General features: G+C 38.6%; 1 protein-coding gene across 1 annotated transcript in view; it reads left to right on the forward strand.

The window, feature by feature from the left end:
• The window catches only part of LOC125481112 (centrosomal protein of 192 kDa-like), a gene marked incomplete at its 5' end in the record, with an annotated part of 35,307 nt that overhangs the window by 10,504 nt on the left and 8,267 nt on the right, over nucleotides 1–16,536 (forward strand). The window contains 5 exons of the mRNA XM_048592263.1: nucleotides 771–861; nucleotides 2,711–2,890; nucleotides 3,794–4,054; nucleotides 11,208–11,329; nucleotides 15,301–15,410. Coding sequence (XP_048448220.1) covers nucleotides 771–861; nucleotides 2,711–2,890; nucleotides 3,794–4,054; nucleotides 11,208–11,329; nucleotides 15,301–15,410 — 764 coding nt within the window. The remainder of the gene's footprint in view (nucleotides 1–770; nucleotides 862–2,710; nucleotides 2,891–3,793; nucleotides 4,055–11,207; nucleotides 11,330–15,300; nucleotides 15,411–16,536) is intronic.

The following is a 16,536-nucleotide window of genomic DNA, read 5'->3' on the forward strand; positions in this document are numbered from 1 at the left end:
AAGAAATCAACATGATGAGAAATTTAATACCAAACGTCTTGCTCTTTTTCCTTCCAATGTTTTGTGGATAAATTTCCACAAGCTAGTTTTAATTCAGCTATTTATTAAGAAATCTCACAGGTCATCAAATACTGAAACAATGATTTTAACTTTATTGCATGTAGCAAGCAAAATAAAGCCCCTTCAGCAAGATAAGCCTCACAGCCCAACTTGGTTTTACCCAATTAATGGTGGAATTAAGCCAAGATTGTAATTCGGTGTCTGTCTCTGGACGTTCAGGTTCAGTCCTTGTGTTGTGTTCTTCTCCAGAGTTCTGCCTTTGAAGATTTCTGGAGTTGAATTCTTTATTCAGTTTTCTCTTTCAGGTTTTTGATATGACAGTTCTGATGATCATTTAGATTCTTTCATCCAAGCTGTTGAGTACTACTCTGGAGCTATCAAGTTTGCAGTTTCCCACCTTATCAGAAGTGGCTTCCCTGTTCCTTGTTACATTTTGCATTGACTGTCTGTTTGAAGACACAGCTTTCCTGCAGTTAACTCCGTAAATTCTTCTGCAAGGCTATAATTTGTCCTTGTGGCATAAGGCAGTCATTTGATCAACCATTGTGTAAAACAGTTTTGTTCATGCAGCTTTGACTCCTCCATCTCCGAGGCATGGCTAATTGTGAAGTTTTTGTATAACAGTTTGTCTTTTGTCCTTTAACAACAGTTTATTTATAAAATTTTTAAGTTGATTTGAATATTTTCTCAGTTTTCTTTTGGTCTTACAGTCAACAGAAGTTAATTCTCAGAAATAATTCTTCATCTGTTGCACAACAGTTACGACTGTTGATCAAAGGTCAAGATCAAGACTGCTTTCAGGTAAAATATTGCATTAATTTGTGACCTGCATATGGACACCCCAGGAAGTTTTTGTTCCAGCAAGCATTCCTAATGGCTTCATAACTTGGTTTTTGCTTTGTTAATATATTGCAGACATGAATGAGGAAAGTATAACGACTATAGCCAAGTTTGTAGATGCCACAAAAATACACTCTGCAGAGGGATAGAGACAAGTTAAGTAAGTGGGAATAAACTTGGCAGATGGAACATATTATGGGGAAATATAAGTTTATACTTTGGAAGAAAGAATAGAGGAGCTGAATATTATTTAAATAGACAGATGGCAGAAAGCTACAGAAGAGGGCGATTTGGAAGTTCTTGTCCATGAATCACAAAAGCTGACATTCAAGTTCGGTACGTAAAGGCAAATGGAATGTTAGCCTTTTATTTCCAATTGAGTATTAAAATAAGGCTGTCTTCCTAAAACAATACAATGCGCTTTTATCAAACTGCAGCTAGCGTAGGTGAATGATTTTCAGCTCCTAATCTAAGAAAAGCTATATTCGTATTGGAGGCAGTCCAGAGAAGGTCACCAATGATTCTAGATGTGGGCGGTTTTATGAGAAGAGATTGAGCAGTTTGGACTTGCACTCATTGGAATTTAGAGGAAAGAGTGGTAACCTTATTGAAGTATGCAAGAATTTTGGAGGACTTGACAAGTTAGATGCTGTTTGTTTGTTTGTTTGTTTGTTTGTGCACCCTCCAAAATAATTTAGGATGTTGACGACAAGACAGGATAATCTCAGAATTAGAGGACAAAGAGGAATTTCATCTGAGGATAGTGAATTTGTGGGATTCTTTTATCACATATATTTTGGGTGTTAAGTATATTCAAGAACTAAATAGGCAGCCTTTCCTTTTTTAATCGAAAAGGAATAGAGAATTATGGCGAAGGAGGGGAAAGCAGAGTTGAGGATTATCAGTTCAGCCATGACCTCTGCCTCTGCTCCCATGTCTTATGTTCTTGTATTCTTTATTGCTCTTGTGTATCTTGGCCTTTGCTCCAAGAGTGTGTGTTGTTTTTGGTCATATTGTAGACCATCTTTCTTTGAAGTTGGCTTTAATGACCTGATATTACGTCTATCTGTCTGCAATGGGGTGTCTGTTAACAATGAAAGTGAGCAAATTCTTTACACTGTTGTTGGTGTCACTGACCAGGGCAGTATTTGTTACCCATCCCAAACCTGGTGGCTGTGGGACTGGAGTCACATGTAGTCTGTACCATCTAAGGCTAGCAGGTTACTTCATTAAAGACCTTCACATTTTATCAACAATAGCTATTGTGGTTGCTATTACTGAGACCAGCTTTATATTCCAGATTTTGTAGTCAAATTTAACTTCCACCAATTGTCTTGATGGGATTTGGACCATGACTCCAGGGTGTTAGTCTGAGTTTCTGAATCACTCACGCTGTGGCTGTTTCTATTATGCCATCATCTTCCCAGTGCAACAACTGATTTTTGTTTTATAAGCTTACCCATTTGTAAAGTAGAAACAATGGCTGGTAGAATTTCAATTTTATTATCCTAAATTTCTGAAATTAATGCAGGCTGACCAAATACTATCTGCACAGTTCAGGTGCTCACTGTTGGTTTGTTTTTGTGCTAGTACATATCTGTTGTGATGGAGCAAGCAATCTGCATTACTATAAAAGCAGCATAGTTTGTTAACGTCTGAAGATTTGTTTTTGTAGTAGTTTTTAAAAGGTATATTTTGTGACTTAATAAAAATCCTGATGTATTTTTGATTGTTAGTAGCTTGGAAAAATTAGTCGAGGCATTCTCTAATTTTTGAAATCAAGATATTAATAACTAACTGACTTTTGTAGTTACAGAGCTCTTTTGGCCCTGAAGAAAGACTAAGTAGTAGTCGTGAGTTGATGGTTTGTCCGAAAGAAGATATCTGTGTTCATCTTTTGTTTGCACCTACACGGGTTGCTTGCATGTTGGCAAGGCTTGAAATTAAGCAATCTGGAATACGTTCAAGTCAACCGGGAGTAAAATTCACTGTATGTATATGATTGCTTGCTTCAAACTAAATTGTAACTCATGTAAAACAAATCTGTTCAATTATTTAGGTTTGGCCTTTTCCATTTGAAAGGTGCATGTTACCGTTTTTAATTAGTTTCCTTTCATGGCCGTTGAAAACTGCATGTTGCAAGCTGTCAAACCCCCACAAGATCTTCACATTGAAAGGGGTGAGGACAATGCCCAACACAGTAAAACTTGAGACCTTACCTTGATCCTTTAAACAGCATAGCATACACCTCTGATATGTGTCTTCCTAGAATATTTTATCTACAAACTGCAACATGACTTCACAAAATGTTTTTCTTTGTGAATGATCAGGCAGGGAGGCAGTAGAAGCCTTTTCCTCTAAGCGAGTTGTTAAAGTAATATTGTTGGGTTCAGTTTAATAGTTCTTGTTAACTTCTCAAAGATTTTTGATTCCACCTCTCTTCCCATGTAAGCCATTTGATTTGTTCTGACTAGAGTTCTCAAAACTGTAACCATGAATAAATTTCCTTTGTCAGTTTGTTCCTCTACTGGGTGGTATAATCTTGAAGTTACTTTTTTAGGAATTAATCCATTAATCCATTTCTGAACTCAAATTCTGCTGAAGATTTTAAAAGAAACCCAGCATGAAATGGAAATAAGTACGTTAGCTTAAATGAACAGTGCAGAAATTGTAGCAGTTCTCTAAGTTGATTTGAATTAATGAATTGTAACTTGAGCTTAGTAAATGTCCTTTTATCTGGTAACTACTGCCTGCATTATGTCATGTGGCCCAAAAAGGACAAGATTGCAATTGTACAGTCAACTCAGCAAGTGATCAATAAGTTGAAGTTTGATTGCATGCTTTGATACAAAGCAATCTAAAGTATTATAATAATTTTAAAACTGTTTTCCAGATTCCACTTTCAGGCTATGGAGGAACAAGTAACATTATATTGGAAGACGTCGATAAACAATCGGACGGTTATGTGGTGAATTTGAATGGTATCACACCTGATAAAGTGACCAAAATAACTTTCTGTATGAGAAATACAGGCTCTCGGGCTGCTTACGTTAAGGCAGCTTGTTTCTCAGATTTACAAATGACAACTTTTATGACCACCGATGTTATACAGGTTTCTCCAGCACAATTTGTTCTCAAGGAACGGACTCAAGAGGTAAGATGGTTATAGTAAAGAACAACCTTTTTAATTTGTAAGTTGTTATTCATGTAACTTTTGAGGTTACTGCAGAGCTTTCACAGAAACCACTTTAAAGAAATCTAGAAGCAAAATAAATAAAACCAAGAACTCTGGATACTGAAGATGTGAAACAAACAAATTTCAGGCAGCATCTGGAGAGAAAGCAGAGGTAACATTGAGTCCAGTGACCCTTCTTCAGAACGTGATAAATGTAAGACATACAAATGGAATTCATCCATTCAGTACTTGAAGGAGGATCGTTCCAAGATGATATTTCTCAATTTTTTTCAAAACTTCAGGGGATAGCTCTTCAAATTTTATTTGACTAGATTTTGAACTTAAGATCACATTACAGCTGCGAACATTCCTAAAGGTAAGGAGCTTGGTTAACTCTTGATCGTCTCAGACAGTTGCCATGATTTTCAACATAAATATTTTTCTTTAGCTATTTGAGTAGCATTGCAGATGCCAAGTTATCCTAAAGATGCAGGTTTTCTCAGAATTGTTTGCTACAATCTAATTGTGGTTGAGGCTTTTATTTTGGAACTGTTATCTAATACTTCTCACCTTCTACATTTTTTGGTATGGAACTGTCACAGTTGATAATGATTTTAGCACCTTTGACCTCTTGTGTGCTGACATGTATCTATATTTTAATGCTCTCATTAGAGTTGTTGCGCTAAAGTTTGTTGAGCACAAGCGTAATAGTTGAAAGAAGATTGCTTGACTTCAGTATCAAGATTAGATGCGGCCTATATTTTGAGTTTACATTATGGATGGAAGCAGTTCCCTTTGTATGTGCATGTGCTACTAGCTAAAGGAGGGAAAGTTTCTTTCATTCTGATTACATTATTATCTGACAGAGCTGAGTGCTTTTTAAAGTTCAGCCTTCCAATCTAAGCACTTTGCTAACACCATATTTCAGTAAAACTTCGGTTGTGTTCTGTCTTTAGTACTTGATGAATTTTGGCTGCTTTGGAGATCATAGGGTGGCCTCCATGCAAGGACCTTTACTGTTCATATTTGACTGCAAAACAGTCTGAGCTTAAATCTTCTTGGAATAAGTTAGAACATTTTTTTTTTCAGTCAGCTCATTCAGGACGTTATTTCTTGCTGAGGGCATAACATAGCTGAAGGAACACAGTGAAGACAGTAATGGCCAGAAAAGTATTGAGTGGAAGTAGGTTAAGATTATGGCAGACAAACTTAAGACAGTGTACAGTAATTTTTCATGTAAAGTTTACCTTGTGAAATACTGGATAAATGTTGTGCCTTCATTAGACTAATTCACCATATTTGCTATAATGGCAAGAATTCATTTAGAAATGGAAATAATATTGATTAACGTTAACCAAATTTCTTACAGCAAGTCATTACTAGTAAACATCTACACTTTATAACGCCCACTTTGCTTTTGCTCCAAAAGCACTATAATGTTGACTTGTTTTGCGTCATATTTATGACATATAAATATGTCCTTGTCAATTTTGATGTGTAGTGGCATACATTTGTGCATTCATTTCCTAGCTTTTCACAATTCAGGAATAATTATTCTAGTTACTACATTTTGCTTGCGAAGCAACCAAAAGATTCCCTGTACTGATAGTGATGAATTAAAAGTATATGATTTATAGCGACTAAGTCGCACTCCAACGTCACTCAAACATTTCTCCTGAAATAATCTTAAAGGTCTTCACTCTTGGATTCTAGATTTTCTTTCATTTAATGTTATTCTTGACTTCATTAGTCTACCACAGATGGCTGTTTCTTGCTGAGCTTTTGGTTTTCATTGGAATACGCGTAATTGAAAATTTTGGCTTGATTCTATAATTTTTCTAGTTTGTTTTTGCTGTGCCTTTTAGTCTGTGTTTACCCAGTTAACTTTGGAAAGCTTTATACCTTTCTAACTATGTAATTGGAGGGAGATAGATCAAGCGACGAGAAAGAAATAGAAATTAGAAATCAAGTTTAAATATTTCAGTTCAAGTAGGGGAAAAAAGGAAAGGGCACCAGTACAGTCATCTATTCACCAGAAATAAGGTGAGGGAGAGGTTCTTTAAGAAAGAAACAAGATATGTTCCACCTGTGACAAAAACAAAAACAAAAACGGGTGCAGAATGGAACAGAGTGGCTATCTCTTGCAATGCTTTTTGACTTGGAGGAAATGAGCAGAGTTGAAGGAAAAGTATTTCTGAGAACAGGTTAAGGTAGGAAGAGGAGGTTGGTGGTCAATGAAGACTTGGTTCCTTATTCAAGGATTAAGCAGAAAACTTCCATATGACTGTCTCGGATCCGTTGGATGGGGGCATAGGGAAGGGAAGATGAGCATACAGAGGTTGTGCTGTATGTTGGTACTAATTATTTGACTAGGATGAAGGATGTGGTCCTGCAGTGAGAACTTAGGGACTAGATAGAAAGCGAGCAAGCAGGTGTCATTGCAATATTGCAAGTATGTATAAAAATAGAATAAGGCAGATGAATGTGTGGCTGAAAAGATGGTGCAGGAGGGAGGGCTTTAGATTTCTGGGACTTCGAAACTGGCATTGGGAGAGATGGCACCTGTATAAGCCAGATAGATTTCACATGAATAGAGTTGGGACTGAGTTCCTTGCAGGGTGTTTTGCTAGTGCCATTTGGTGGGCTTTAGAACTAACTGATTAGGGTTATGGGAATGAAGAAAGAAAAGTAGAGAGGAATACCAGGGATTGCAAACTACTTAGGGAGACAGCTAGGAATAACTTAAAGAATAGTAAGTTAATACATTATCTCTATTTTGGACTTCCTTTCTCTCTCCCTTACCCTGATTTAATGTACATGTCTATATACACCACAGAGTATGATAAATAAGGTTTGGGAAGTTGTAGGTGCAGATTGCAACATGGGATTATGATATCCTGGCAGTGAGGGAAACGTTCCTCAAGAAAGGGCAAGACTGTGTTAAACATTGCTGGTTATAAGTTGGTCAGAAAAGCTAAGAAAGGAAGAGGGGTAGCAGTGTTGCTTAAGGGGGATGTTGTAGCACTGACCAAGGAAAATGTCTCAAACACGGTAGCTCTAGCAAAATCAACTCTGTACTCAGAGTAAAAAGGGCACAGTTACATTGGTCAGTATCGTTATAGGCCACTAACAAGTGGAAATAGAGGAACAAACCTGCAGGGAGATGAGAAATGTGAAGAGTGGTTGCAATGGTGACTTCAATTGTCCAAGTAGAGACTGGGATATTGATAGTGTAAGGGACAGTAGAGACAAGTATTCCTGGGTTGTGTTAGGGAGGATTTCCTACAGTAGTATGTATCCAGTCTGACAAGCAAGGAATATTTTAGGAGATAGTGATCATTGTATCAGAGGTTCAGGATGGTCTTGGAGAATGACATGCAATAATGCGGAGAAACAAAAAAATCAGCTGGTGGAGAGCTAACTTTAATGGTACAAGAGCAGAGCTAAACAGATTGATTTAGAATAAGACTGGTGGGAAAAAATAACTGAACAATGGGTCACCTTCAAGGAGCAAATGTTTTGCATATAGTCAAGGTATATTTCCTCGGATGGAAAAGGTAGGACAAAAACAAATCCAGAGTTCCGTGGATGACTAACATTAAAAGGCAGTCCCAAAGTTGTCATCTAAAGGCATATACTTAGTAAGAGAGTGATTAAAGGAGGATTAGGGCTGACCAGAGACCAAAAGGGAGATTTATACATGGAGTTGGGGGCATGACTGAGGTGTTAAATGAATACTTTGCATCCCTCTTTACCAAAGAGGAGGATGTGGTCCACAACATGGTTAGAGGAGAAAGCTCTGTCATTAGGAGGGATCAAAAATTAATAAGGATGAAGTCTTAAGATTGTTGACACTTACAGCGGGCAAGGCACTGAAACCAGATGAGATGCATCAAAGGATTTTGAAGAAAAGTGAAGTTGTGGGGGCACTGGCTGTAAATTCAGTCTTCCTTGGAGTAGGGTGAGTTGCCAGAACACTGAAATTCCCAACATTATAGCCTTGTTCAAGAAATGATCTCAAGATAATCCTAGCAGTCAGTTTGACTTTGGTGGGAAGGCTTCTACAGGCAATTATTTGGGATAGAATTAGTAATTGCCTTATTTTTAGGGAGAGGCGTGAGGGTTGTTTTAAGGAGAGTTGGCACAGATTTCAAAAGGAATCTTCACTTTAGGTGGAAGAGCAGTGAAACAAGATACAATCCTACATGAGATGTAGGAGCAAACGGACAAGGAAGTATATGTGCACACGTCATTTGAAGGTGGCCGGACAAGTGAGAGATCAGTTAATAAAAGTGTTCTCTGGCTTATTAATAAGGCCACAGAGTACAAGAGAAAGGAGGTGATCTTGAACTTGTATAAGACATTTGTTGGACCTCAGCTCTCCAGCTGTTGTGGTCACCACATTAAAGGAAAGATATATGAATACATTGGAGAATGTACAAAAGCAATTTAAAAGATTGGCTCCTAGAATGAGAAACTTCAGTTATGGGGATAGATTGAATATGTTGTGCCTCTTCTCCATGGAGTGAAGGCAGCTGAGGAGATCTGATGGAGGTTTTCAAAAGCACGAGCAGGCTGGACAGTAGATAAGGAGAAGCTGCTGTCACTCAGAGGGGGCCTGTGTAGAAAAAGAACAAGACTGTTCTGATTTAAAGTGATGTGCAAGCATAGCGAGATTGTCATTGTAAGAGTGGTTTTTTTCCCATACTGAGCAATCCCACTGAATACAATACTTGAAAATGTGGCAAAAGTAAGTGGTGTGCAGTCATATGGGGAAAAGACAGGAGAATTGGCACTAGGGTGCAGGAATAGCTAAAATGGTGTGTTTACCATGAAAAGGTCCTGTTTGTGGACCTTGGGAAGAAGGTGAGAATGGGATGCGAGAAGGTAAGTAGTAGAGCAAAAAATCTCGAAAGGAAATGTTAGTAACTGGCCTGGAAAGGATGATGCTATGTTTGTTGGCAGGCGCCATTTTATTTTGGTCGGTTCTGGTCTCGGTTGACTTGATAGGAAGTGTTAGAGTTTGAGTGAAGATTTGTAGCTCGGGTGCTGGTTGTAGATGTTGGTGTGTTTTGCTGAGCTGGAGGTTTGATAGCAGACGTTTCATCCCCTTACTAAGTGACATCCTCAGTGCTGTGGAGTCTCCTGTGAAGCACTGTTGACTTCTGCCGGTTTGAATTTATATGGCCCCATTATTGCTGCTTCCGATAGGTGCCGGTTCTGGTTGTGCATTGCAATGGCCGGTATATCAGGTCTAATTCAACGTGTTTGTTGATGGAGTCCACGGATGAATGCCAAGCCCCAAAGAATTCCGTGGCTGTCCTCTGTTTGATTTGTCCGATGACAGTGTTGTCCAACTTGAAAGTGTGGTTTTTCTCATCTGTGTGTATTGAAATGAAGGACGTCTGGTCATGTTGTTTAGTTGCTAGCTGGTGTTCGTGAATGTGGGTTGCTAGTTCTCTGCCTGTTTGCCCCACATTGTGTTTTGTGCAGTCTCTGCATAGTATCTTGTAAACCACTTTTGTCCTGTCTCTAGTATCTCTTGGGTCTTTAACTCTGGTCAATTTCTGTCTTGGTGTGGAAAGAACACAACAGTGTGTTCACTACAAAAGTATATAGGAAATCCATACATACTGATCAGGTCTTTAAACTATCACAGCAACCACCCCAACTCACAAGAGGAGCTGCGTTAGGACCCTGTTCAAAAGGGCTACTACATATTGCAGCACACCTGATCTGCAGAAGGAAGAAGAAGCGCACCTCTGCAATGTCTTTACCAGGAATGGATACCCCCGCAGCTTCATCCTCAGATGCCTATCCAACAGACAACACAACCAGGACACGCCAAGACCTGAAACAATAACCACCATACCATAAACCAAAAAAAACGCCCTCGGAGCTGACGGCCAGACTACTCGAACCGCTAGGAATCATGACAGCACCCAAACTGGCAGCCCCACTAAAACAGCAACTGACCAGGGTTAAAGACCCAATAGATACCATGGACAGGACGAATGTGGTTTACAAGATACCATGCGGAGACTGCACAAAACACTGTGGGACAACAGGCAGACAACTAGCAACCCACATCAACGAACACCAGCTAGCATCTAAATGACATGACCAGATGTCCTTGGTTTCAATAAATATGAGAAAAACCACACTTTCAACTGGGACATCATTGGACAAGCCAAACAGGACAGCCAGGGAATTCTTAGAGGCTTGGCATTCATCTCCGACTCCATCAACAAACCAGTTGAATTAGACCCGATATACCGATCATTACAATGCACGGCCGGAACTGGCACCTACCGGAAGCAGCAAAAACCAGACCATATAAATTCAAATCAGCACAAGACAACAGTGCTTCTCGGGAGGCTCCACAGCACTGAGTAAAGGGATGAAATGTCTGCTATCAAACCTCCCAGCTCGGTGAACACACCAACATCTACAGGAAGTGTTAGAGTTGCATTCTGTCTCTAAATTGAGTTGGTTTGGTAGACAAAGGCAGCCAGCACCCTTGTCAGCAACTTCTCTTTTTTGATTATTCTTTCCTCTCCTACCAACTCTCCCTCTTTTTACTACTGTTTCTGTTGGTTACTTATGTCAGTGGACTAGTAATCCAGAATCCCAGGCCAATGTTCAGAGGATGTGGGTTTGAATTCCATCATGGTAGATGCTGAAATTTTGAATTTAATAAATATCTGGAATTTTAAAAAGAACTAGTCTAATGATGACCATATAACTACTGAAAATTGTTTTCAAAAAAAAATCCATCTGGTTCACTAATGTCCTTTTTCCCAAGAAGGAAATCTGTCGTCTTTACCTGGCCAAGACTGGAAATGATTCCAAACCCACAGCAGTGTGGTAGCTGCTGTCTGGGCCATTATGGATGGGCAATAAAGAGTTGCATAGCTGGCAATGCCCACATCCCACGAACAAAAAATAAATTATTGCAGCTGTAGGGTTGTGACTTGAAACATTAACTATAGTTTCTCTCCACAAATCCTGCATGAACTGGACAGTCATTTTAGGTTTAATCACTGATTAATAAAAAGCAATATCCTTTACATTTGTAATGTTGAATATCTTTTCGTTTTGATGTACCTGTATGTAATTTTTCTTTCCTCAGATAATTACTGTAACCTGCTACTCCACTTTAAGAGAATACCTTCACTGTAAAATGGATTCGGCATTTCTTTGTAGAGTTTGTTTCTTTTGGGGAGATGAGGTGGCACGACAGCAGCTAAGAAGGTACGTGGCTTGTATACAATTTCTGTTCGAGTCTTCAATATACCTGTACATGTCCAATGTGTGTGTGTTTTTTTTTGTTGGGGCAGTATATTTAGTTGGTTGTTTCCTTAAATGCTCATGATGAGTTACAAAAAGCCTGTGGCAGTAGTTCCAACGATATATTTGATATTAGAAGATCTGAGCAACAGACAAGGAATTTCATCTAGGAGTCTTATTCTCAGTGTCCACTGACAGACGTAGAATAGTTTTTTAGACATAAAGTAAGGACAGAGTCAACCGTAAGAGACCCGAAATAATTCAATAGTCCTAATAGTTTCTCAACAGGATTCGAGTAATGCCCGTTTCCCCAGTATTAAATGACTGATTAAATGATAGTTTTTGTTCAGGCTGAATGACTGACATGAAAGAATGTAAACTTTACCCTATCACTTCTTCTCATTGTCATATGGGGAATGAAGAAGTGACAGAGTGGAGGTTTAACACTAAATCAACATATAAGGGTGTCAGTTACAAAAATAAGAAAAGGATAAAACCTAAAAACTGAGTGCATGTAGTATTTGAAATAAAGCTGACTAACTGAGAGTCCAAATAAAAATGAGTACAATCTGATGGCTATTACAAAGCATGTTTGGAGATGCATATTGAAAGTAATACAGGGCATCTGTACCATTTTCATCAGGAAGGTCAGGTCAAGAAGCTAGAAAAAGTTGGAAGAATGTCACTGACTCTTGTTGATTTTAATGATGGAATGAACACAATAGAGAGGGGCAGCCTAATTTCTCGAATCCATCTATGAATTTATGCCTGTACCCGAATTGCTTTCATATCCCTTTCTTAAATTATTTCGTGGGACATTGGTGTTGCTGGCTGGCCAGCATTTATTACTTATCCTTTATTTGCCTCAGTTCACGCTACTTAAGGGCACCTGGGGACATGCAATAAATGTTAGCTAGCCAGCCAGCCAGCCAGCGATGCACAGGTCCCACAAAAGAATTTTGAAAAGCATGTAAAAGCAGTTTGGATAGAGTCGATAAATGTTATAAGTGAGGAATCTTGTTGGGCTAGTGTACAGTCCCCTCCCTAACAGCAGCCATGCAATAGGATGGAATATATATAAAAGACTTGTCAGAAAGATATAGCAGTAATCATTGGACGCTTCTTTTTAAATTTACATGGATGAGAAAAATCAGATGGGCAAAGGTGGCCTGGATGAAGAGTTCAGTGTGTTTTCTGGATAGTTTCTTAGAACAGCACGTTTTTGGATCCAACCAGAGAGCAGCCTATACCAGACTTGATATTGTGCAATCTGACAGCATTAGCTCATGTATTCTGTGAATGTGCTGTGAGGCAGCAGTGACCATAATATGATTGACTTTCGCATTCAGTTTGAGAGAGAGAGGAATGAGTCAGTGACTACCGATTTAAATTGGAAGAAAGCATTTGGGAAGCATGAAAGCAGAGCTACCTGAGGTTAACTGGCAAATTTGCGTTAAAGGATAGCTCAATAGACAGAAGTGGCAGAAATTTAAGGAGATATGAGAATATGCAGAATAGATTAATTTTAAAGAGCGCAAGAAGTCTAAGTTGTGGATCACTACCCATAGTTACAAATAAAGTCAAAGGTAATAAATTTTTTAAAAACGAAATGGTGCCAAGTGAGTTGCAGGTCAGAAGATTAGACAGAATATAAAAGAACAGAAAAAATGGCAAAGATTAATGACAAAGTTAGAGTTTGGGAGAAAGCTAGCTAGAAATATGGATATTTTAAAAACATTAAATGTTTTTGAGAATGAGTTAGGTATGTTCTTTATGGCTAAAGGAATCAAAGGGCATTGGGAGAAAGTGGAAATACCATGTTGAGTAGGATGATAAAGCCTGCTGTGCCATTTAGTAAGATCCTAGTTGAATGGCTAAATGACCTATTCCTGGTCCTATTTTCTTTGTTTAGATAGTAAGAGTTTCAATGTATAATACTCCAAATATTTTAGAAAGATGAAGTACACATTGGTCCTACAGAAAGTGAACCTGGAGAATTAATGAAAACCAAAGTGATGATGGATAAATTGAATTGGTTTTTTCATTGAAGATTTCACCAAAGGGAATATAAATAACATCCCACAAAAGGCTGTATATCAGGAAATGAGAGGAGGGAGGAGCTCAGGAAAATTAGAATCACTAAGTAAGCTGTACTGTAGGAATTGTTATGAGGACACATCAGAGGCTAGGCATTCTGCACTGAATATCCTGCCTCTTGTCTCCCGTCTGTAAGAGACAGCTCAGGAATGTGATTCAATACTCTCAACCCACCTGGCTAGATGCCCCTCAAACAACACACTAGCTCAACGCCATACAAGACCAAGCGATCCACTTGATTGGTACCCAGTCCACCACCTTCAGCATTCATTTCCTTCCCCTTCAATGCATAGTGGTGGCAGTGAATGCCATGTACCACGTACGCTGCTGCAACTCATCAGGGCTCCTTTGGAGAGTGCCTTCCAAAATGTGACCTTGTACAAGGGCAGCAGATGCATGAGAATACCACAACCTGCAGGTTTTCTTCTGACCCCCACACAGTCCTCATGTTGGAAGGATTGGTTGCACAGTATTATGGAAAATTTATGGTGTAGAAGGTAATTTACTTGCATAGGCAGAGTCCAATGTCCCGTCTACTCTGCCACAGAGCCTGACATCAAGTAGCCACTTAACAGGAAACAAGAAGGATTAAATCGGTGCTCTGGTGGCAAGTGGTAACAAGTGGTGTGCCATGGGATCAGTGCTAGGCTTCAACTCTTTAGAACTGGCCTTTTAAGAAGCTGAGGTGTACTTCCTGTGTTTGAGACAAAGCTAGGAAAGAAACGGAGTTGTAAAGAGGACAAAGGAATATACATTGGTCAAGTGAGTGGACAAGATTCTTGAAAATGGAATATATGTGGGAAAATGTGAAATTGTCCATTTTGGCAAGAAGTGTTTTAAAAAAACAAAACAAACCTATTTTATCTAAATGTAGAGGGATCTGGGTGTCCTTGTGCGTGAGTCGCAAAAGGCTAGTCTGCGGTTACAGCAAATAGTTAAGAAAGTTAATAGAATGTTATAATTTACGGCAAGGAGAATTGAATATAAAAATAAGGAGGCTGTACTCCATTATTTGGGCCATTGGTGAGACCACATCTAATGTAAGGAAGGATGTGCATGTGTTGGAGGCAGTTCAGAGAAGGTTTCACCAGACTGATACTAGAATGGACAGATTCTTGAGGCAAGGTTGGGCAAACTGGACTTGTGTCTGCTGGATTTTGAGGGAGACTTAATTGAAAAATGTAAGATCCTGAGTGTTCTTCACTGGGTAGCTACAAAGAGGATGCTTTGTCTTGTCAGAATATCTGGGCATGGAAGCCACTTTATTAATAAAGGGCTTACAGATTTAAGATACTGATGAGGCAAAATCTTCCCTCTTCTGAGGGTCATAAGTCTCTGGAACTTTGCTTCCGTTACTTTTTTTGGAAGAAGGAAATCTTTCTTCGTTTTAAAAAATGAAGGTGGCTAGATTCTTGGAAGCAATGGATGAAAGGTTATTGGGGATAGTGAGAATTCTGGAGTTGAGGTTACAATTGCTTATTTCATACCATTTTATTAAATGACAGAGCAGTTTTGAGAGACCACATGGCCTACTTGTGCCCCTAAATTGTATTTTTGTGTGACCAGGTTGTTCTGAGTTTGAAGTTGCAGCAAATTGAAGGCAACTTGACGTATTAACTGGATTTCTTGAACTTTTTGCTATCCTATAAATGTGCTTTGTTCAATAGTGTCTTTAAGCTTAAAATTGCTATTAATTATTTTTACATTAAAATGCAAATATTCTAAATTAGGACAATTGATTTTTTTTTTTTGAATATTTGTTACTTTGATTATGCACCTTTTTAATGACATTTCCTTTTTGTCTTTTTTTTCTCCCCAACTCTAACTCATTACCTCAGGGCTCTTACCCGGAATCATCGTGCCCATGAGCAGATAGTTTGCGGTAATAGTCGACTCAGAAAGATTAATTTCAATCAAATGTTTCCTGGTGAAGAGTTGGTGTTAGAAGGTAATAGTTGCTTGTTTATTGCCTTTCATTTAACATGCAGTTTTTTCAATTAATTCTGCCATTTTAATATAGGTGGCAGTTTTAATATCCTGAATTCCAAGTTTCTACACTTGATGTTGAAGCTGCATCAATCATTCATCCATTTTGTATTATGAGGCAAAAAGGATCCTTTTTCAAAATATTTTTTGTTTAGAAGATAATAAAATTTGGTTCGAACAGCTATCTTGCAAGTAGTCTAATTTTAATGGAATGTAAATACTGTCTAAATTATATGGTAACATTGAAAGGAACTTGGAGCTCAGATGATAATGGGTTACATAAAAATAAATATTGTCAGTTGTAGCAAATTATACGCCACACATTGGCCCAGATAAGTAGCAGAGCCAAGAAACCATACAGATCCTGATGAATCTTGCTTGATCAAAATCTTTGGAAAGCATGTTGAGGACCTCATTAGGTAAGAATGAGACAGAGGAACAGAAATGGGCCTTGTGCCTCTTTTGAGCCTACTCTGCCATTGAGTAAGTTATCGGTTGAACTTTTACTTACCCCTTTCTCATTCAATCTGAATTTTTCTTGGCACTTACTATTCAGGGGGGGAAAAGCTCAATCAACTTTTATCTTGAGTATTTCAACATTGGAGCATCCTCTTCCCTATGGTGTAGAGAATTCCAAAGTTTCATGACACACATTGCTAAATTGCTAACCATTTACGTTGTGACTATCGTCCTAAGTTATAGAGTACAGAAAACCTTCAACCCAGCATCAACCGTTGTCAAGCACTCCAGTTATTAATACCATCACCTTCCCAAGCACAATTAGGGATAAGCAATAAACGTTAGGTGCAAAGCTTGCATCTCATGAAAAAAATAAATGAAACAAAAGATTTCATTAGTCATCTCATTCTTCTAAATTCTAAGCTTGGCTTCCTCACTGTCAATGGATGAATCCCCATCCCAGAAATCAGTTTAAGCTTTGCTGCTCTCCTTTTCAGACGTGTATACCTTTTTCCCTTGGGTAAGGAGACCAAAACTACGTAACTCTAGGCAAGTGTAGTTTTCCCATGAGATGGTAGGAGCTGGAGAATCTGAGATAACAAGGTGTAGAGCTGGATGAACACAGCAGG

Source organism: Rhincodon typus, unplaced genomic scaffold, assembly GCF_021869965.1.
Source record: "Rhincodon typus isolate 14 unplaced genomic scaffold, sRhiTyp1.1 hic_rhity00000906, whole genome shotgun sequence".
NCBI classification, from domain to species: domain Eukaryota; kingdom Metazoa; phylum Chordata; class Chondrichthyes; order Orectolobiformes; family Rhincodontidae; genus Rhincodon; species Rhincodon typus.